This window comes from Actinia tenebrosa, unplaced genomic scaffold (genome assembly GCF_029948245.1).
Source record: "Actinia tenebrosa isolate PJP-AT-01 unplaced genomic scaffold, QUT_ActTen_1.0 PGA_scaffold0__85_contigs__length_37466705, whole genome shotgun sequence".
Lineage (NCBI taxonomy): Eukaryota > Metazoa > Cnidaria > Anthozoa > Actiniaria > Actiniidae > Actinia > Actinia tenebrosa.
In genome coordinates this window covers 12,458,413-12,480,401 of record NW_028292569.1, presented here as the reverse complement: position 1 = coordinate 12,480,401, position 21,989 = coordinate 12,458,413, and the positions used below count along the sequence as shown (strand labels likewise).

At 35.9% G+C, this 21,989-nt stretch overlaps 2 protein-coding genes across 2 annotated transcripts; both read left to right on the top strand.

Moving 5' to 3' along the window:
• The first annotated feature begins 1,469 nt into the window (after nucleotides 1-1,469).
• LOC116292424 (uncharacterized) lies at nucleotides 1,470-4,973 on the top strand. Its single transcript, XM_031699748.2, has 3 exons — nucleotides 1,470-2,485; nucleotides 2,655-2,882; nucleotides 3,233-4,973. The coding sequence occupies exons 1-3, from the start codon at nucleotides 1,547-1,549 to the stop codon at nucleotides 3,452-3,454; spliced, it is 1,389 nt and encodes a 462-aa protein (XP_031555608.2). The 5' UTR covers nucleotides 1,470-1,546; the 3' UTR covers nucleotides 3,455-4,973.
• Nucleotides 4,974-5,387: 414 nt separating this feature from the next.
• Nucleotides 5,388-21,564, top strand: LOC116292354 (cohesin subunit SA-2). Its single transcript, XM_031699657.2, has 42 exons — nucleotides 5,388-5,448; nucleotides 6,059-6,205; nucleotides 6,737-6,918; nucleotides 7,140-7,254; nucleotides 7,656-7,787; nucleotides 7,901-7,997; nucleotides 8,121-8,197; nucleotides 8,272-8,325; nucleotides 8,414-8,564; nucleotides 9,105-9,172; nucleotides 9,253-9,336; nucleotides 9,411-9,484; nucleotides 9,991-10,056; nucleotides 10,134-10,191; nucleotides 10,464-10,562; nucleotides 11,000-11,079; nucleotides 11,364-11,515; nucleotides 11,739-11,872; nucleotides 12,237-12,285; nucleotides 12,535-12,635; nucleotides 12,950-13,042; nucleotides 13,136-13,225; nucleotides 13,529-13,588; nucleotides 13,812-13,880; nucleotides 14,141-14,215; nucleotides 14,382-14,455; nucleotides 14,683-14,773; nucleotides 15,025-15,105; nucleotides 15,360-15,452; nucleotides 16,006-16,063; nucleotides 16,397-16,516; nucleotides 16,874-17,004; nucleotides 17,291-17,392; nucleotides 17,546-17,617; nucleotides 18,207-18,289; nucleotides 18,709-18,861; nucleotides 19,010-19,119; nucleotides 19,571-19,925; nucleotides 20,123-20,227; nucleotides 20,588-20,681; nucleotides 20,854-20,931; nucleotides 21,038-21,564. Exons 2-42 carry the CDS (start codon nucleotides 6,107-6,109, stop codon nucleotides 21,071-21,073), a joined length of 4,095 nt encoding a protein of 1,364 aa, XP_031555517.2. The 5' UTR covers nucleotides 5,388-5,448; nucleotides 6,059-6,106; the 3' UTR covers nucleotides 21,074-21,564.
• Nucleotides 21,565-21,989: the final 425 nt, after the last annotated feature.

Sequence of the window (21,989 nt, the reverse complement as noted above, 5' to 3'; positions counted from 1 at the left end):
TTTTTTAAGAGCACCGAAACTACAAAATATGACAAATCAATGTATCTCTCTGTCTTATTGTCGAAAATATCCATGTATTATTGTAGAAGGATTGACTAGCCTTCGTTCGTGCAATCATATAGTCTGCAAATTACTATTATCTTATTAATCTTTTTTTTTTTCTAATCACTTCCGGTTGCTCAATTTTTACTCCAAAAGCTCGTGCGTAGGCTTCCATTAAATGCTGATTATCTCGAAAACGAGCTAGGGACACCCTATTTTTCTTTCCAGATTTGGAATCAGCATTAAATTTCAATTCGGAAAAATGAAGTTTTAAAAAAAGCTTAAATCAATTTCCAAAAGTAGGCAGTCACCTTAAATCGAAATTCGTGTTCAGTTTTAGTTTATGAGCAGCATTGGTAATTCCAGATGATAGTTCACGTGATATCCCATGATAAAGAACAAAAAATTATGGGAAAAAAGAACTTTTTGACTTGCTTTTTATTTTTTATTTCTATTCTACGTCGTCAGGTATTTATATTAAAGAGTGTATATAATACCGGACTAGTTTAGAGATCGTATTTAGTAAACTGGCTGACACCTTTTACTATTAAAGACGAGAATGTCTCCGTCTGTTGCTCACATCTTTCGTGTTAAAACGTGTTATTGTTTGTTTAACAAATAGACATCAATGAACCCGCGAGACGTAGCCGTTATCGTCAATAGCGCAGCGCACTGGTTCTAAAAATAGCTTAAAGATTCGGACAAACATTGCATTCTGTTTAACCGCTACGAGGATTATACGAACCGATTTTATTATTTTTACTTAAAGTTACAATAATAAACCATGTAAACTAAGATCAACTGCGATCGGCTGTGAAAATTATCTGCTGAAAGTAAACTTGTAAGTTTGTTTCTCCGAATTTCGCCTTTGTCTTCGTTTTTATGACGTCACGGTTGCGCTGCGCTATAAGAGGACAGACACACACACAAAAAACGGGATGTCTATATGTTTTTACAATAACTAAAACGATAAAAGTGATCAAAACAACAACCAAAGGAAAGAGCGCTTGCTCGTTGACGTCATCTTTATATGTCTTTACTTTCATTGATAAGTCATTGTAACGTTTGTTCCTCAGTTCTTTCTCCCATGATTATGCTCAATCAATCAATCTATAACTTTTTGTGTTTAAACTTCTAGCCGCGTTCCGTTGAATGGAACTTTGTTAGTTCCATTCAAACAAAAGGCTCATTTACCTTCAGTTTCTGTTTTTAATTAGTCATGTGTCTGTCATATTACGCTGTGGGATACCTTTGTCGTGAGTTCCAATCTTGTGCAAACATGAATCAAAACAGCTGGTCATTTGCATCCACTTTATGTCACTTGTTTCGCCAACCTTAAAAGTAAAAAATCTAATAATTGCTTATTGTTTGCTTTTCTAAATTATGCGTAATGCTTGGCTTTTATAACACGTAGTCGTCTGGTCAGAAGCTCATGTGCCTCAAGATTTTTCATACGGCTTTCGAGGTTTTGACTAGCTAAGATTGATATTTTTGCTTAGCAACAATGAGAATGACCAACCGAAAAATTATTCTAATATTATCAGTTTTTTCAGTTTCTATGCTGACATTGTATTGGATCCTTAGTGAGATTATGTGCAACGAAAACAACAACAAGTTGTTTGACCGAAAATTCAATATAAGGAAGAACTCGGCTATTAGTGATGTTTCTCCAGAGACTAACATTCGTTCAGGACTACAGCAAGCATTAAGAACATATGTCGTGATAGCTGCTAAAGAGAACGACGAGAGCTTTTCGACACAACTTGCTTGTGTTTCAGAAATATTCGTGATAGAATGCGACAATGCCGGACTAGCTGCTATGTTGTTGATGACTTTGGATCATTTAAGCACTTGCAGGCATATTAGAGCTGTTCCAACCGTATTTTGGCGTAACTGTGGCACTGTTTGTCCATCAAATGCAACAGTTAATTCTTGGAATTGGTTTTTCGAGCCTTTGAATCCGAATATAGAAGAAAAAGCAAAGAAAGTCTTATGCTTTGGGAATTATTTTGGTCCAAGTGTATTGTATTTGCAACCAGGATCTATGGAAAAAAAATCTAGCCTTACACATCTCCCTGAATTGTTAAACCTAAGTTTCAAGCCACGCAATACGCCTGGTTACAATAAGCTTGACCTGATCACTCGTGAAATACGGCTCTGGGCCAATAAGTTACTAAAACAATATGTGAAGATAAACCCTAAAATCCAAGAGATCGTTGACAAGTTCTATGATAAACATTTATTTGGTCACACTGTTCTTGCTGTTCATGTCAGAGGAACCGACCATGGCTCAGAAACAGAAGATGGGAAGTTACCCTCATTGACTTCATGGATTCAGAATGCTAAACACATCTTGCAAAGCTTGCCGACACCAAATAAGATATTTATTGCCAGTGATAATAATGAGATTATAAAGAAGTTTGTCAATGAATTTGGTAAAAAGGTAGAGCTCATCTTGAATATAATTTGGCTTTTTATTTGCAATAGAGTAAGTCTTTGATGGAAAATTAATAAATGTATCAACTAAGGAAATGATATTAGGGGTATTAGAAGCTGAGGAGGCAGCTCAACACTCCATTTTTTAATTCAAACATGATTTCATGATTTTTCAGGTCCTCTTTACAAAGGCATTACGAGCAATCAAATATGATGGTGGGGCGGTCCATGCTTCCAAGTATGACCCATATAAACTGGGAGCAGAAGTTCTGATTGATATCCTCTTGATGGCAAGGGCAGATCACTTTTTACATGCTGAATCAAGTGTTGCAGCACTAGTTAGTTACTTCAACCCTGAGATTCATACCCACTTCCTGGAAAGCAAGGAAGAGACTGACAATGAGGTAGGTAGAGTAGGCTTAGCATTGCATCTATTGGGACCATCCTAGCATCCATGAAGTTTCATGATTTGTCTAATAAAAATTACCTAGGATTAAAATAGCAATACATCTTCCAAGCGAATTAAGCTATACCTATACCTAACAAGAGGCCTTATATTATGGGGCAATGGTGCAGTTTTACTGTTCTATTGTGTTTTCCCTGCCATTGGCAAATTGTCAGTATGTAAGTAAAATAAAAATATAATAACAAGTTCATGTCTTATTTGTTGTGCAATCTCAAGTGGAAATTAAAGCTATTTACCTGTAACCCAAAGCTGAGTGATACATCTCATAATAGTAACTTTATTGTTTAGGCTGATGCCATTCAGCAGCCACAATTAACCCAAACTGGAGAAATGACTATCAACGAGGATAATGTCTATGATGATGGAGATTCTGAATCAGAGGATGATATTGAAGAAGATAAGCGAATGCAACTTCAATGTTTTCAAAAGAATAGCCAGTATAGTGTTTGTCCCAACATGAGAAAAGAAATTTTTATAGGCCCAAGAGAATTACAAATCCTACAACATTAAACCAGCTTTATATTGATATAGAGTGATTTTCATAAATCCATGAAATACACTTTAGCATATTTAGTACTATTATTCTCTAATTCTTTTGTTTTCTATTGTGTTCAACTATTACACTCTAATTCTAGTACAAACAAATGTGTCGTAGTAGATAATTTTATCACCGTAAATACGAAAGCGGGAATCAGACTGCCGTTTCGGACGTAAGTCCTTCGTAGTAGTCAATGAGAGAAAGAGAATGATGGAGGGGTTTATGTAGTGGTGTAGGGAGAAAACAAACCAATAAGAAAATAGCAAGTCGTAAAACAAAAGAGAACAAAAGGATCGAAAATAATAATAGTAGGTGGGTGAAGCGTTCATTCATCCCGTGCGGATTAACTGTGCCAAGCGAATGAATCAAGCGCATTTCTTTTGTTTTGCGTGAATTATTGTTACTAGAACGTGTGTTTAAGCAAAGACCAAAAACATTAGCATTAGTTTCCGAGTGGTTGACAGAGTTGAAATGTCGAGAAACTGGTTTAGAGAGATCTTTCTTGCGAATATCGTAAAGGTGGTCTCTGAAACGATCACCTAATCTTCGTCCAGTTTCCCCAACATACAGCATGTTACAATAAGAGCATTGAATGCAATAGATGATGTTAGATGAAGTACAGTCGAAGTGATCCTTTATATCAAAAGTAGATTTAGGACCTTTAACAGAGGTACGGGGAACAACAAAAGGGCAAGTGTAACAACGTTTGCGAGAACAGCGAAAAGTGCCAGGTTGTTTATCAGAAGGAATTTTGCCTTTAACTAAGAAGGAACGCAGATTGCGGTCTCTCTTGAAAGAAAAGGGAGGGCGTTCTTTGAAAATGTCAGAAGTAGTAGGATCAGATTTGAGTAAATTAAAACTACGATTAATGATAGGATTGACAGAGTTGTTAATGGGATGATAGGTAAACGTGAACGGAATACTGTCTAGGTTAGAGGTGCGAGCCTTAGGAGTAAGAGCAGTATTGCGGTCTATGGATGAAGCTTTGTGCATAGCCCGATCGATGATAATAACTGGATAACCTTCTAGTACACTTTGTTTCATGGGTCTATAAAAACCACCACTCAATAAGTTTAAGTAAATTTAATTATTTATTCTAAATCACTCTGAATGAAAAACCTTTCATTTTTTTGAAATTAAATTCCGCCAATCTATGTAGAGGAATGCAATTTTTTTCATAAATATTTCTCATAATGAAGTAATATTATTAGATATTTAATTGATAATTAAACTGTAAATTTTATTGAAATATTTTATGAAAAATTGTCACAATGTGTAGTTTCAGAAATCATCCATACCCACCCCATAGAGGAATTTGGAATTTCTGAAGAGTAGGGGGGTCAGAGAAAGAACAAAAATTACCGAGTTGTAAGGAAGAAAATTGGAATTTCCGGGGGTTAGGGGGGTGTCTCAAAAAAATTCCTCTGTGAGGGGGGTATGGATAATTTTTGGAATTACACAATTGGATAAATAAATATATGTATAACTAAATATGCAATGTGATGTTTTTGTTGAGTGATTGTGTTTATGGGTTAAAGTAATCTTTCTATTCATTTTTTCATTCATTCATTCAACTATTCATTAATTCTGAACTCTAAACAGTCCCTCTTTTCCCATCTAACACAGGCGTGTCAAGTTTTTCCCAAACTTGGTCACACGGGAAGTGGGGAAGAGTGATAAGTGCTGCTTCAAACTGGCCCACACTCCCTACATGGCCGAGACAGAAAGACTTGACTTGACTGAGTTAACTGCGATTATTTTGTAATGAAACATACAGCCTAATATATTGGCTAGATCATAGAGTACATTGCTTGGGCTTCCTGTGGTTGGAAGTGAATGTGTTTGTGGTACATATGGGCTCCCTGTGGTACTAAGATCGCGGGCTCGATCACATGACATATCCCCGCCAAAACAGAACGAAGGCGCGAGTTTGCGAAGATTGTTTGGAAAGAACAGAAAAAATCTGGTAAAAAGAACTTTTTGACTTGCTTTTTATTGTTTATTTTTAGTCTACTTCCTAAGGTAAGAGTGTATTAATGCGGGAAACTCGTTTGGAGGTCGTATTCAGTAAATTCCCTACAACTAAGCGATGAATTTGGCAACAAAACACGCAAGGAAGATGAAGCTTTATTTGACTTTCTTCGATTGTTGATTGAATGAATGAAGTGAATATTTCCACAATTATCCCTCTTATGCATTGAATAATACAGTACTAACAAAAAAATACAGTTTATTTTATGTCAGAATGAAGGAGGTTAGTTACTTTGGGTTTGGGACAAGTGATAATAAATGTGTGATTGCATCTTTATGAATGAACGTCTTACAAACCGAAGATTTCGATATTCTACCCAACCATTTTAAGTTTTATTAACGACATTAAAAAGTCTTTAACCTATATCTGAAGTAGTAGTATAAGAGGAATATAAATGCTTTAATGTTGTAAACATTCCTTGACGTTTATTGGTATACTTTGTTTAGCTGGTTGTGAGTATTCTTACAATAACAGCAGTCGTTGATAGTTTAATCTCCAAATCGTAATATTTCTATATTTTTCCTTTTCCTTTGCTTTATTTTAGGTCAAAAAATTTTGATGAATCGTTTGGAATAATAAAAGCAAAAAAGAAATGCCAGCTTTGAGGACAAGGAAAGAAGATGAAACTGTCAGTCCAAGTGAAGCATCTAGCCCAGCATCTGGGGTGACTCCAGCCTCTAAAGTCAAAGAGGTGATGTACATTTTTACCATCAATAATGGCTCTTAAGCCATTCCACACTGTGTTTTCAAAAGGCTCTGTTTTTGCGTCAACAAACGAAAAAGAATTGGAAAGTTTGTGTTTTCAAATAAAAGCACATTCATTTGGACATGGCATTAGAGATGCCATCTTCTTTACGATCAAGAGGAGTGTATTCCCTTATGAGTTATACAGCCAGACACTGGCAGATCTATCCATGTATTAGCATCCTTAATGTTGCCAAGGTTTCCTTGGGGTGGGGAAATGGATATGGTTGACACTAATGAGTTGAATTTGTTTTGGATGAAAAACTGTGGTATAGTTTCTACCAATCAAAGTGACCAGTCTACCAAGCTATTTTAGTAGTTGTAAATGGTCATCATAGCAAGACTACAATTCAGCATGACCATTCATTTTGATTTGTTTCAAATTGCTATCTTTCTTGGATAGTAGGATACTAAAACATTATTTTGATATATATATATATATATATATATATATATATATATATGATATGTACATTAGGCTAAAGATGACAAGAATGATTCTCCTCGTCGTAGTAGTAGGAAATACAAGCAAAGAATACTGTTTGGTCATGAAAAAATTCAACCAACTCCATCACCTAGTGCATCCAAAAAAACAAAACTTCCCAAGAAAACAGTAGAAAAACCTGATAGTGACGAAGAACAAGAAGAACAAGAAGAAAGGTTAGGCCAACAAGTTTTGATTCAATATTTTTATTTACATCTTAAGAAATCTTATACAAACCCTCTTCAATGAAACCTGGTCTTTTTCCCCAAGACAAGAATAAAAGAAGACACAAAAAATCATCTATTTAGTGTAACTAAGAAACCCCATAGCAGATTATTAATGAGGGAGAAATCAAATAGTCTGATATAGAGATATAAATTCTAAGTACACTTTCTAGTTCATCTGATGAGGAAGTACCTGAAAGTAATAGTGAAGAAGAGGAAGTTGTGACACCACGCAAGGCAACACCTAAAGGAAGGAAGACAACACCTGCTACTCCTAAGACTAACCCAGTAGGTGTACCTGCTTTGAATGTGTAATCTAGAATACAACCATACTTCTGTATATTGTTACAGTGCTGTGTGCCCAACTGTGAACACCCAACAAAGTTTTTGACATCTTTTTATACTGCTAACCAATTAGACATCAGCACTTCTCATTGATGTTTGGATAGGTGGATTCTGTACATCGATGTAACGATATCAGAACATTAAAGTGAAGCGCCAAAACATTATTGGTTAGCGGTAAAGAGATTGATTAAAACTTGTACAAAAATTTGTATAAAACTTTGTTGGGTGTTCACGGTTCGGCGCAAAGCACTGTAAGAGGATCTTGTGGATATTTTCTGTAGCTTAATGTGTTGTGTGAAAATCAAAACATGTAGCAAACTGAACTGGTTTCTCTTGATTTTAAGTTTGGCAAAAAGGGAAGAACACCAAGCAGAGCAACTCCAGGAAGAAAGAGAAAAGGAAAAGCAACAAGTCAAGACGATGATGATCAAGGAACCTTGTTTGATATTGTCAAAGCTGGGAAAGGAGCTCTGAGAGTAAGTATTTTATTCATTTATCAATCAATCCATTTATTTATTCATTCATTTATTTATTTGTTTGTTTGTTTATTTGTTTATATTTATTTATCCACTCATTCTTTGTTTAACAGGCTGTAGTTGATGATTGGATAGAAAGCTACAACAAAGATAAAGAGGCAGCCATGGTTGATATTATACAATTCTTTGTTCAGTGTTGTGGATGTAAAGGTAACTGACACTGATGGTTTAGTTGATTATTGTTGAGTATGTTAATAATTAATAACCTCTTGGCTGATCTAAGTCATGGAATGCATGGCTAGCTTGAATATCCATTTCATTTCTTTTTCTCAGGGACTGTTACAAGCTCAATGCTTGATGAAGATGAAAATGTTGATGCTGTTAGACAGTTGACAGAACAGTTTGATGAAGTAAGCCTAATTTTCGTGATTTGGATCTAGATATTTTGGAAATTAATGCATTGGTTTGTAATTATATTTTGTAGGAAAGTCATGAATATCCTCTAATAATGTCTGGACCTTCTCATAAAAAATTTAAGGTATACATATTACTTTATTGCTTTTTTAAAACCTCTTTTTATTACTGGAATTCTGATGATGATTTTCTATTTCGTTTATGCCTTATAGACAAATTTTATAGCCTTTGTACATACTCTAGTAGTCCAGTGTCAGCATTCTATAATATATGACGAGTACATGCTGGACACCCTGGTGTCATGGTTGATCAGGCTGTCTGACTCACAGGTCAGAGCATTCAGGCATACTAGCACACTGGCAGGTAATGCTTATTTCTCATTAGTAATAATTTGCACAAAGTTGCAGAAAATGATGCAGGTGATGATGATGATGGTGTTGGATGATGATGTTGGATGATGCAGGTGATGATGATGATAAAATTAAATGAAGATGATGATAATGTTGAATGATTGATGGTGTTAGATGATGATAATGATAATGTTGAATGATTGATGATGTTGGAGGATGCAGGTGATGATAGTGTTAGATGATGATGATGATGATAATGTTGAATGATTGATGATGTTGGATGATGCAGGCGATGATGATGGTGTTTGATGAAGATGAAGAATAATGACAAGGAATAAAAGGATATTGCGTAGTAAAATGATGATGATGGTGGTGGGAGTATTGATGATAGTGAAGCTGACCATAATATCCTTAACTTTTAAGATTGACATGAGTGATGATGATCATAATATAATGGATCAGAGATGGCATTGACAGTAATGATAATATTCTTGATGTAGTTAGGAGAACTTTGCAAATACTTGCTATTAATATTGTATTCTTCATTATCCAGGAATGAAATTAGTGTCTGCCTTGATCCATATTGCCAAGAATGTACACATTGAACTAGATAATACCCAGGTATTCATTCTGACCATCAAAATTTGAGTTCTATTTTTTTTATAGCTATCATTCTAACCTTACTATTATGATTTCAACAGCGTCAGTTAGACAGTGAGACACAAAAATCCACTTCAAAGAAAGCCCTGGAAAAGATTGATATGCTGCAAACCAGAAGGCAGGAGGTAAGCAACTGACTGTTTTTTTGAGAATTCTTTCTGTCTTTCGTTAAACCAATTATTAACTGTTCCTTTGATAGCTGAGACAAAACATTAATGATCTTGAAGAAATGATGAACTTTATCTTTCAAGGAATGTTTGTCCATCGATACAGGTAAGTGTGTTTCAGGTCCGGGGGGGGGGGGGGGGGTACTCCCCTATATTCACTATACGGGTACGTGCCGCCAAACAGGGTACGGTTTTCAGCGATTCTACTCTGGAACAGGGTATATAAAATCCCGCTTGCTCTGGAACAGGGTATATGAAATCACAATCTCTCCTCTCTGGAACAAGGTTTTCAGCGATCCTGCTCTGGAACAGGGTATGAATTTCAGCGATTTTTACTCTGGAACAGGGTCAGGGTTCAGAGGGCTCAGCGGCACATCCATACCCTAAACGGGCAAGAGTACCCCCGGGGTTTCAGGGTGTTGAATCACCTTCATTTTGGGCAGCTATAAAATCACCATCCTCTCATCAGTAATGCCTTAGGTTTCAACATCTTTGTCATTTCCATCGTAATATTTTATCATCTTTTCAACTACCTTCATAATTCTCATTAAATTATAATAATGATAACAACATAAAACACATTTGTCTGATTTGACTTAATAATTTCTACAGAGATTCCAGGCCAGAAATAAGAGCCCTTTGTATCTCAGAAATAGGAGAATGGATGAAAGAATACAGGTATCAGTATTTATTAATCATTTGTGTCATCAAACCACATTATCAAACCATAATCCTGATATCTGCTTCCTTTGCAGCACCTTGTTCTTAAATGACAAATACTTGAAATATATAGTATGGAACCTACATGATAAGGTGAGGAGTAAACATTCCCTTTGTTAGTCTACTCACCAAAATTCATAGAATTCATAGAATTTGGTTGTTTTAGATTGCTTTCCATTAGGGCGAACCTACCAGTCAGAGCAGCCATTGCATAAATAGTATGGGTCAGTCCTTATTAGTGATTAGAATTCAATAAATCAGTTCCATAGGACTGATGCTTACCATTTGAAAACTGGCCACTGGGACTGGTAGGTTATACCTCATGGAAAAAACCCTTAGAATTAATACTTAATGACTTGTTGTAGGTTGGAGAGGTAAGATTAAAGTCACTCCAGGCTTTACTGGGACTTTATGGTGACGAAGATCTTGTACCACACCTGGATGTTCTAACTACAAGATTCAAGGTATTTAGAATTAATTATCTCTTTACCCTCTATTTACATCTGTTTTTTAAAAAAATGTCTGTCTGAAATCTGAGACGGAGTAACACCCTGCAAAATGAAATAATATATTTAATGCCCAACAATGTAACACAGTTTCCTTTTAGATTGGAATATGACCTTTGAGTTAGGAATATAATTTTTTGTATTTAAGCCAGAAGACATAATAGCACAAATATTTCGTTTAGTCTCAGATCGACCATTTCAGTTCTCGGACCAAAAACGTTTTTTGAAATAAGTGTATGCTAGTAATAATAGACCCTCATTATTGAAGATTACAACAGTTTTCTGAGGGGGTATGAAATGGCTATTTGTGACCATTATTTTGACCCTAATACTTATTCCAGTCAGATACAGATTCATCTTATGTTAGATTTAAAATTTGTTTCTTGTACCAACAGGATAGATTTGTTAGTATGACACTTGACAAGGATAATGAAGTTGCCGTAGAAGCCGTCAAGCTGATGATTCATATGTATCAGTGAGTATTATGCATCATTTCTCTTTTGGTGAAGAACAACCAGGTTGCTAGCCTTGGTTGGGTAGGTGGGTTTGTTGGTTGGTTGAATGGTTGAATGGTAGGCAGGTGGGTGGGTTGGTACAGTAGGTAGAAATGGTTGGTGGGTGGGTATAAGTGGGTTGATTGAATAAGTGGTAGGTAGGTAGGAGGATGGGTGGTCAGCAGGAATAGGGGGAGGGGAGTGGCATACCTCCACATATTTAAAGGATTTATTTACTGTCTGTTTGCTATGGTTACTGTAATAGGTATGATAAACTAGACGAAGAAGACTGTCAACAGGTGCAGTTGTTAGTGTTCTGTACGCACAAGCAAGTTGCGCATGCAGCAGGACAGTTTCTTTACAAGAGAATCAAGGATGCAGCTGAGGAAGATATCAAGCCTAACAAATCTAAAAAAGGTATTAGCTGTGTTGAATAAAGATGATATTGTAATATTGCATGAATGGGTAAAACATGGGTGCAGTCAAAATGACTGGTCTAGAGGACTGGCTTGAGAAGCATTTGGCTGGAGAAGTGTCAATTTAAACTAGTCATTGTCCTCCATTGACTGACCATTATTTTAGCCCTGCTCTTATTTAATAGTTTTTTTTTATAATGTAATGACTACTTTGGTTACAATAGGCAGTAAGAAGTCAGACAAAGAGACCAAAGCTGTACAATTAAAGAAATTATTGGAGTTCTTTATCAATAGTGAAGTACATAATCATGGTGCTTACCTTGTCGACAGCTTATGGAACACTGCATCTCTAATTAAGGTATGATGAATATGATTTAACAAACAAACCAACTTTGATAGATGAAGGTGTTTGTTAGCTCTTGGTGCTTCAAGGTTTTTCTATGGTTCTCCTTGCTTTACAAAAATCATTTTCAAATTCCAATTTGATCTTGTAACAAGCGCCACAGGTTTCTTTAGCTAGGGCTATTAAGTGTTATTCCTAATAAGAGTAAAGAATACAACCCCCAAATTATTGTAATTGGGTTGTTAGCAAATAGCACACTGTTAACCTACCAACATATCCTACCAACAACATGCCAACACCCTACCAATGACCTGCCAACATCCAGGCAATACCCTACCATCTCCTACTGATTTGACAACCATATTAAAATCCGATCTAGGACTGGAAGCTGATGACAGATATGCTGCTGGATAAAGCAGATGAAGCAGGTACAATAATATTAGAGTCTAATATAAATATATTCATAGTAGTTTTAAGACGTTTGTGGTGAAGACATAATGTTTCGTGAGGTTTTATGTTTTCCACTTGAGTTTGAAAGAGTGTCATTGAAGTTTCAGCTGTTTTTGTCGCAGCCATCATGCCATCGCAAGTGACAATAACAACGTTATGAACTCATGTGGAAACTATAAGACCATAGATAGGTCATATGACAATGTTTCTTGCATGTCTTAATATAGGGCTTGATGATAAAGAAGAAGAAGCTCTGATTGAAATAATGGTCAGTTCTTGTAAGCAATCATCCCAAGGTCAGGGACCTCCTGGAAGAGTAGTAAGAAAGGTAAGAAGTCTAAAACTGATTGGGGTAATCAAGGGTGACATAGTTGTAGTGCACTCGCCTCTCACCTTTGAAGTCTTGGGTCAATCCTCGACTCAACATCACATTGAATTGAGTTGGGTATCTGCCTTGATTAAGGGGTTTTTATCTGTGTTCTCTAGTTTCTTACCCTCTGCAAAACCTACCACTATAATAATGCCTGAATGCAGAAAGCAGAAAGAAAATTGGCTTTTTCATTTCTATCCACTCCAAAGTACCACTACATTTGTAACATTGCTTGATGTGTGAATCCCATTATAATATGTGGTTTTCTATAGCTTTTGAGTAGTAAGGAGAAGAAGACCATAATCAGTGACAAAAAAGAACTTAGTGCACACTTCATGCAGACTGTACCAGACCTCTTGGCTAAGGTATGTTGCTATTACACACTTACACTTGACAGTGTAAGATCTTTGTTTTAAAATTTGTCAAAAATTCATTTGTTTTCTTTTACTTACTCACAGTATGGAACAGACAATGAAAAAGTCCTCAGCCTTGTGTCCATGCCACAGTGTTTTGACTTGGAGGAATATGGTCAAAGACGACTAGGCAAGGTATGTCTTGAAAAAATATGATATTTACCCTACTCCTATAGAAGAGTAGTATTAGAATTCTATATGCAGCATTAGTGATATATTATGTTATAAGAGGTCTATACACTCAATTACAGGAGAGTAAGATTCTATCGTTTTGTGATCCAAATTAAAATGCATTAGAGATATACTCAGAACAGTCTATATTTCCTTGAAAGTCTCAGGGCTCTACTTAATGACATCTTAAAACTCCATAATGAACCAAGAAGCAAGGAATAACTATATATAATTATATTAAATATAAATATATATTTAATACTTTAGTATTTAGAAGAACTGCTCAATCAGTTGGACAGTGTCGTAGAAAAGAGCACAGATCCAATGGTACGTATTGGCTCAAAGTGTAAATGGGTATTATGTTTTTCTTTCTTAGGGTGGATCCTTTAAAAATTTTCTATTTTCTAATTTCATCCTCATTATTTTGTCCTAATGATACACAGTTTGAAATGGGAGAACATTATGCCCAAGTATAAAGTGTTCCTTTTGAGTTTTGACTTTTATTTGTAATCTGAAATGTTACCAGTCCTATTATTTATTATCCCTATAGGTGTTGCAAGAGTGTGCCAAGACATATCGAGCTTTGACAGACAGTGAATACACACTCAGTACCACAGCTGTAAGTAGATTATACATTATACATCTTTTTTGTCATCAACATCCTCATTATCCATTTTTATTAATATATAATCATTGACCATGATTCTCAGTCATCATCATTATTACCTCAATTATTTGTGATAATCTTATCATCTTCCTTCATCATCCTCTTGAATACCATCACTTGTTATCTTCACATCTTCTCATTCATCATCATCTTCAAATCATCATAATCTCCATGATGATGATTCCTTGAAAAGATCTTATTTTATATAACAGGAAGTATCACGGAACAAACTGGTTGATCAATTTGTTGAAGCGTTCAAGGGAAGCTTACAAAATGGACTTAATGCTGTAAGTTATATTTTGATATCAGTAATATTATTTTGGAATCAATGTGTACTTGCCTGTGTGAGCTAGCCATGCCTGACTTAGATCAGGTTGTTTCAGGGAATCAATAAAATAATTCCTGAACTACAATATCTCTGGCCTGATCAATAATTATTACTGATACCTGCAGGATGATGATGATGAGGATAATAATGACAGATTTGTTCTAATTTCAAATCTGGAGAAAATTTCAGCCTTCTACAAGTAAGTCATGGCTCATGCTTCTTTGCACTCTTCTTTCATGTTACAAGTAATGGCAAATAATGCAACTCGTAGAACTTGAAAGCAAACAGCAAGGCAAGCAAGTAATGCTAACCACAGGGGGGGGGGGGGGTAATGTAAACATGCTTGTATATTTAAGCAACAACCGCCAACTCATTCTCTCCACGTTAACTTTGATTAATAATGACATTTAAAACTGATGTACATAGAGCACATGATCTTGGAAGTTGGAAGCTATATGACAACCTACATCATATCATGCATCATGCAACAACAGACCAGGAGACAGTACCAGATAGAGTATGTATTTATGATAATAGCCACAATATTTATGTGGTATGTTGGAGGGATGGAGTAAAGGAACAATACAATGCTTTTGCAATATAAGATTTGGCTTTTCAATGACATTTTAAATTTTCATGCTCTACAACATCTTTGTCATTAACGATTATGATTCAGAATCACATGAAGTTGTGTTACATGTGTTATGTATCGTATTGAAATCAATACAAGAGTACAATAATTGTAATTTGTGTCCTTAATTATTTCAGATTCTTATTCTTACAATAAATGCCATGCAGTGTTTGTTGTTATGGACTCTGACTGGGCTGGATGCTAACCATCCAGATAAGGTATATTTATATATCTAATCCTATTAGCTTTGGGCTTAATATCGATCCGTATTTAAAGTACAGGTGATATGTGCTGCTAATACTTCCCCTCGTCATGGGTTTATCATTGCTCTCACCATCATATTTTGAAGTTGTGTTTTTTCTCCTGTGCTTTGAGTGTTTTTCTCTGGGTTCTCCAGTTTTCCTCAATCTGCAACAATGACACAGAAATGTCATTTTTATTAGTCATTTAATGAATTATCATTATCCTTTAGGCACAATTGAAGAAGCTAAAGAAATGGTCAACAACCTTCATCAGGCAATGTGAAGAGCTGGTTGGATATAGTAATACAGAAGTTAGAATAGAGGTACAATATGTCTAGAAATATTGATCCCTGATCATCCTTATCTGATTAGATGAATTGATTGATGTGCTGTCGATTTTATCAACCTATACTATGGATATCACTGAACTGGGTTGTACTCCAAAAATGCATATCACGGTCATGCCTTGAAACTCTAGGACCCCACCCACAAATGTCACACTTTTAGTCTGTATTCCTTTCTCCACGTGTCAGCATCCATGTGAAAATTGAAGGGACGAAAGTTATCAAAAGGTTCCAAGGCATGGAGAAAGGAAAGGATTACAAGTGTGACATGTGGGTGGAGTCGTAGAGACTCTAATTTTCTGGCGTAAAATCCCTGTTCTGTGACGTCTTTAGTATTATATGCCTTAATCACATTTAATTACAGTTTAATTATGCACATTAGCCCTTCATATAAAAGAACTGTGCTATATTAGTCAATAGAGCATGGTGCTGAAACCATGCATCATTGTTACATATTTTCTTTCCATATCATAATAAAACAAATCACAATCCATACCACAACAATGATTATTTTTTCTCATCATTTATGTAGGCTTTCCTCTGTGTTTGTGACCTACTTATTGTGTTTGCTAAACAACTCAAGAATCAATGTAAGTACCTATTCTGGAAATCACATTTTTCTAGACAATTAAGCCTGTCTGAAATTGAAATTTCCAGGAAAAGGAAAGAGTAACAAATCATAATTGTAATTCATATATTTTATCCCTATGTTTGTATATTTGGTCCAATGGAAGGAAGGATCTGAGCAAGAACAATTTCGGGAAGGGAGGGGGGTGTTGCTCTATCCCCCTCTCCTGGATCTGACCACACGAAGGGTGTTTTTATAATATTATGCCAAATTCCTGTGGTTAAAGGATTTAACATTCTCGTTATAATTTATGGAATTAATATATCCTCTGAATCTTTTGTCATGTTACTTACAGCACCTCTATTGGGTCCTTTGGTATATGAACCCAGTGATTCCTTCCAAGCTACCTGCCGGGATTTCATTGTCAACCATATATTTGACAACATTAATGAGGATGAACCAGAGGAAGAAGATGGTACGTAGTATAATATAGTATATCATTTGGGTGGTGGGTAAGAAAGCCTCCTCTACAGGCAGCCATCACTTTTTGCGACCAGTAATCAAGATTCGGGCTTGGGGTTCCTATTCTACCAAATAATGAGAGAGACTGGGGAAATGTTTTTCTTCCCAACCCTTTCCCAGTCCTTTTTTAGATTGTAAATAACACAGGACTCACAATTCAGTAATTTTACTCTGGAACAAGGTCAGGGTTCAGAGGGCTCAGCAGCACATCCCCACCCTAAACGGGCAAGAGTACCCCCTCCCCACCCCTCAAGGGAAATGTGCACATTAACATATCATTTAACATATTGAATTGTGTGTCTTTAAAAAGATGAACAAACAGATGAAAAGGTGGAGGAACTGAGTAGGAAAAGGACAATGCTAGCAGCATTTCTCAAGCTTGTTATTTTCAATGTGTTTGACATGGGGCTTGCTGCACCAGTGTTTTCATTTCTAAACAAGGTGAGACTTCCTACTCTATCTAGTGACTGAAAGAGTGTAGGGTGGAGGAAAAGTTGGATTTTGCAATAAAAAATGGAAATGTAGCTTGAAATTATGTCAAAAATAAAAATGAGATAAATTATGAGAATTGTGGATAGAAAATGGGATATTATTTCATGATGAATTTCGTGAAGAAGACATTTTGACTGAGTAGAAAGTTCATGATGATAATAAAACATCCATTACTGAATGGAGCACATAAAAAGCTGTTTTATTTGTTAATAATCCAAGACTTGGTGTTATTTAGGCATTCAGCGACTTTGGTGACATCATCAAACATGCTATGAACAAGTGTAAAGAGATTAATAAAACTACATATGTAAAGACGTTACTGGCTGCCTTACAGCAGGTATGTCTAGTTTGTTTTCAACTACATAAATGTTACAATGTTTTATTTAAATTTGAATTATTTATTTAACAGTTTTACCACCTCAGGGGTATGCCTCCATATCTTATACGTATACACTCTTAAGACTGTAGGCTCACTGTGTTTATTTCCCAGGATTTCCTCAACTTGAAGGAAGAACAGGAGGGAGAGGTTGATGTAAAGTCTGAAGAATTTTGTATCATTAAGGTATGCTTTAATATCAGCCTGCCCTGTGGAAAAGGGGGGGGGGAAATAACATTAACAGGCATCCCAGACCTCCTATATATCCTATATTTCCTATAATTTGTATAGGATCCTATAAAGAGCCTATATTTAAAGAAAACCTCCTATATTTCCTATAAATAGGATAACTGCTAAGTGATTCATTTATATTTTACACTGTTTAGCATATTTGGCGAAGGAAATAAAATGGCCCCTTTTTTTTTGGTTCTGTTTTTTTTTTTATGGCTTTTTAGTTCTGCAAATCATTGCCTGTGCACCCTCCCGATCCCTGGTTACGCCACTGAAAAGCTATCTTAGCTCCTATAAAGTGCATATATTTTTGGGAAAAAATCCTATATTTTCCTATATTTAGAACTTGCACAGCCTATATTTCCTATCAAATTTGTCTAAAAAGTGGCTGGGATAGCTGCATTATTAGTCTCTTTGATTGCGTATTTGATTACAAAAGTCTAAAATTAATCTGATATTTGATAATTTATAAATCATAATACTAATACTAATAAAATACTAATGTAATAATAAGAATATATAATCCACTCTGATTACTTTTCAGGACCTGGCTCATCGATTTGCACTCAGTTTAGGAGTAGATACAACAAAATCTCAAGCAAGGGAAGCTTTGATCACATTACACAGGTAATAGGCTCAGGGTCAGCATCAATACACCAGTTTTGAGTTCCAAATTACCAGTGTGTTCCCTGATTACAGACTCATTTATACAGCATTAGCCTTGCATCAGTGTTAAAATATTCACAAATACCAACGGTAAAGTAAAGGATGCACAATTTTAACAATACAAACACATTGAAACTCAATGGAACTTGACTGGAACACATGAATATTCTGTAATCAAGGAACACAGCAGTTGTTTGGAACTCTAAAATGGTCTATTTGAGTAGAATATTCATTCGTTCCAGTGAAGAGCTGTGGAATCCTATATCAAATAACACAGTGGTGTCAAAGAAATTTGAAAACAGGCTGGCTATTCTAACACTCAATTATTACTTCTGTTGGATTTTCATTTCATGTTACTTTTAATAATCTTGCATTCCCAGAGAAGGAATACAGTATGCATTATCCAAGAGTACAGGAAAGAAGCAGTCCCCCAAGAAAGGAAACATCCCTCCACCAAACCTGCCATTCTTTGACATCTTAAATGAATTCACATTTCGGTTGATTCCTCAGGACAAGACAGGAAGGAGTGGAGTGTAAGTATTGTCATAAGAAATAGAAAACACCCATGTGTGTAGTTATGGTATACATGAGAAAGGTGTTTACCCCACCCCCCTGTGGATGTGCTTACTTACCCTACCCCCTGTAGATGCACTTACCTTTTTGTTTTACCTTGTTTTTCAGTTTACCATTTCTTAATAAAGAAGCTGGAGATAAAGTGGAAATGAAAGGAGATGAATGGAATCCCTTGATCACCTATAGAAACAATCTCCTTGGTAACCAGGAGGGAGAAGGTACTATGAATGTTAAGACAACACTATTATACTTCACTCTCACTGTGGCCTGACAGTACATTAGTTTATATAATTGTCACAAAAAATTGGTGCTCATAATATCCTCCAAACCCCAAAAAGTCCAATTTGATGGTTTGATCATTTCCAAGAGAGTCAAATGACGAAGACATGGTGGTCATGTTGCTGGTATTAACAATAGAAGCTAAAATAAGAATTCTGTTGTTGAATATGTAATGTGCAAAATAAAGGATTATGAATGTATGATCTGCAACATTACTGTAATATTTCAACAAGATATCGTTATTTTTCTCTTAATTGTAGAGGGACAATATGACAACCAATACAAACTTTTTCTAGTAAAATTTGCCTGAAGAATCTCAAGTTTCAGTTCCAAATTCAAAAATTTCCCCAAAGCTGATTTACTTTTATTATCTAATGATATCGTTTGTAGAAGAACATGAACCACAAAAACAAGACAAATCCAGGAGTGCTCGTGGCCGTCCAAAGAAACCCCCTGCACCACCTCCCGTACAAGGTAAAGGAAAGAAACGTCAAGCTTCACCTGAGAAGGAGGATGAAGACAGTGCAGATGATGCTGTCCCTCTAAAGAGAACTAAGAAGATGAGAGAAGACACTGAACAATCACATGTGGAACCAGAACGAGAAGAGAAACCAGAGGGAGATTCAGGAGAAGAGAGTGGTTTGGATGAGAAAAACACAAAACAGCAAAAAAGAAAAAGACAGGATTCAGAGCACTCTGAGAATCCAGAAGAAGGAGAAGAGGATGGAGATGAGGACTTTGACAAGTAAGCAAGACAGATACCCTGCTATAATAATGAAATAAACTGTCGTCCCCCAAGAGTAAATTTGTCGTCCCCCAAGAGTAAAGGAAATGTAGGAAGGGGCTATATATTAGTTGTCTAGAAAACAGTATTTCCCCTAGAAATCTCCCAGGCTCCCAGTATTTCATAATCTCATTTTTTTCATTCACTTTCATTTTCAGTTCTGGAGTTCCTTCTTCCTCACAGAAGTCATGGATGGCAAGTCAAACTAAAGCCAGTAAGAGACCAAGAATAAGCTACAGTAAAAAGGATAGAGATAAAGTGCCGTAAGTAGTGTCAGTGCTACTGTTGAATTTACTGTCAGTAGTAGAGTTGAAAAATGACACGGTACAAATGTCATACAAACTCTTGAAACAGCATTTCATAAAAGCTGCAACAGTAAGTATTGTTCTGTGGCTGGCCATGATGTCTGGCCACTGAGCTGCTGTCCCTCATAGCCCTGCTGATAAAAGGTACAGGGTTAAGCCTAATTTGATGTCAGCTGTTCCTTCGGCTGGTAGCTGGTCCAGGGAGCTGACAGTGCACACTTTACTTCCCTCTCTCTATGCCTTACCCTTACAGATACTGCAGGGTAGTAATGAGTTAGTCATGTGACAGCTAGAAGTTGAAATGTAATTAATTTTCAGGCATCCCAGACTAGAAGATGATGATGATGACGAAGTGGGAGATGAACAAAATATCGAGGAATATAAAAGTGAAGAAGAATCTGAGCCCAAAAAGGTACAGGTTCGGGATTTATTCAAAGCCATTCCTTGGTTCACAAATTCTTAAGGAATTTAGCATTTCAGAATTTCAGTATATTAGTAAATTTATGATATTTATCCAATACCCATTGCCCACTGACAATCTCAGTATTACATTTATATTGTTCTATGATTTTGTACATGTATAGAAAGCTCCACTTCGAGTGAGAAGAGAAAAACGAGAGATTCCAGAAAACTTTTTTGATTCACAAGAAAACAAATCCACAGTAAGTAAACTTTCCTTTTTTTTTTTTTTGCATTTAAAAACTATCCATGTATTTAACTCCTTATAACCTTTTAAACAAATACTATTTGATATTTCTTTGCCTATAGGAAGATGATGGCACATTAGATGAACCAGCGATATAGCATTTATGAAGACTTGCCTGATCAAACAATATTCTAAAGTCTTGCCTTTTACATGCATCAAAACAGCCCACCATGATGCTAGGGGTTCAAATGTGCAGTGTCAAAACATGTACATATTTGAGATTTTTATACTGATGTAGTGACTCTCGGAGCCCACATAAGGGATTTTATAATGCAGTGTTCTAACAGTCACGCCTTTCTTTTCATTGATACCATATCAGGTGACCTAGCACACACCTTGCTAGAATGATTGTACTTACCTTACTACTATTGCAGCAAATAGTTTGTATCATGTTGTAGTTTATAGTCAAAAGAAACCTAGAGCTGCTTATCTACAAGACCTCCAAGGTATAGGGGCTTAATTTATTACAAGGTTGCTGTCTTCTAGTCATGGCATCTTCATACTTACATACCCCAACAATTTAAAGTTGGTTGCAAGTTTCATGATTGTATTTTAGAAGCTATTTTTAGTAAACCAGTTTTAAAAAGCAGGTTTTGAGTCTTGTCTGTTGGTTTCTGCTTGAAAGTAAGATCCCTGTGCATTCTTCACTGTTTTAAGTAAGTTATCAAAAGTTTCACTCAATTTTTCCCAAATGTCAGGAAGCTCAGGGCCTGGTTGTATGAAGCCTGGATAGCACTATCTGGGGAATAAATCCTTATCCAGTTGATAAGTCGATGCTGTTATCCAATAAACTTTTCCACTGGATAAGATTTATCCGTCGGATAGCGATATCCAGGCTTCGTACAACTAGGCCCAGAGTAGCAAACAATTGTGGAACATTTTACAGATTTTATTGTTTAAAATGTTGCAATCAAATTGTGCCAAGCTAAATAGAAGAGAGGTAGATGACACTACTTCAAAGAAATCCACTGGTTGATTTCATTCCATTTAACGCAGGAAATAAATAATATTAAT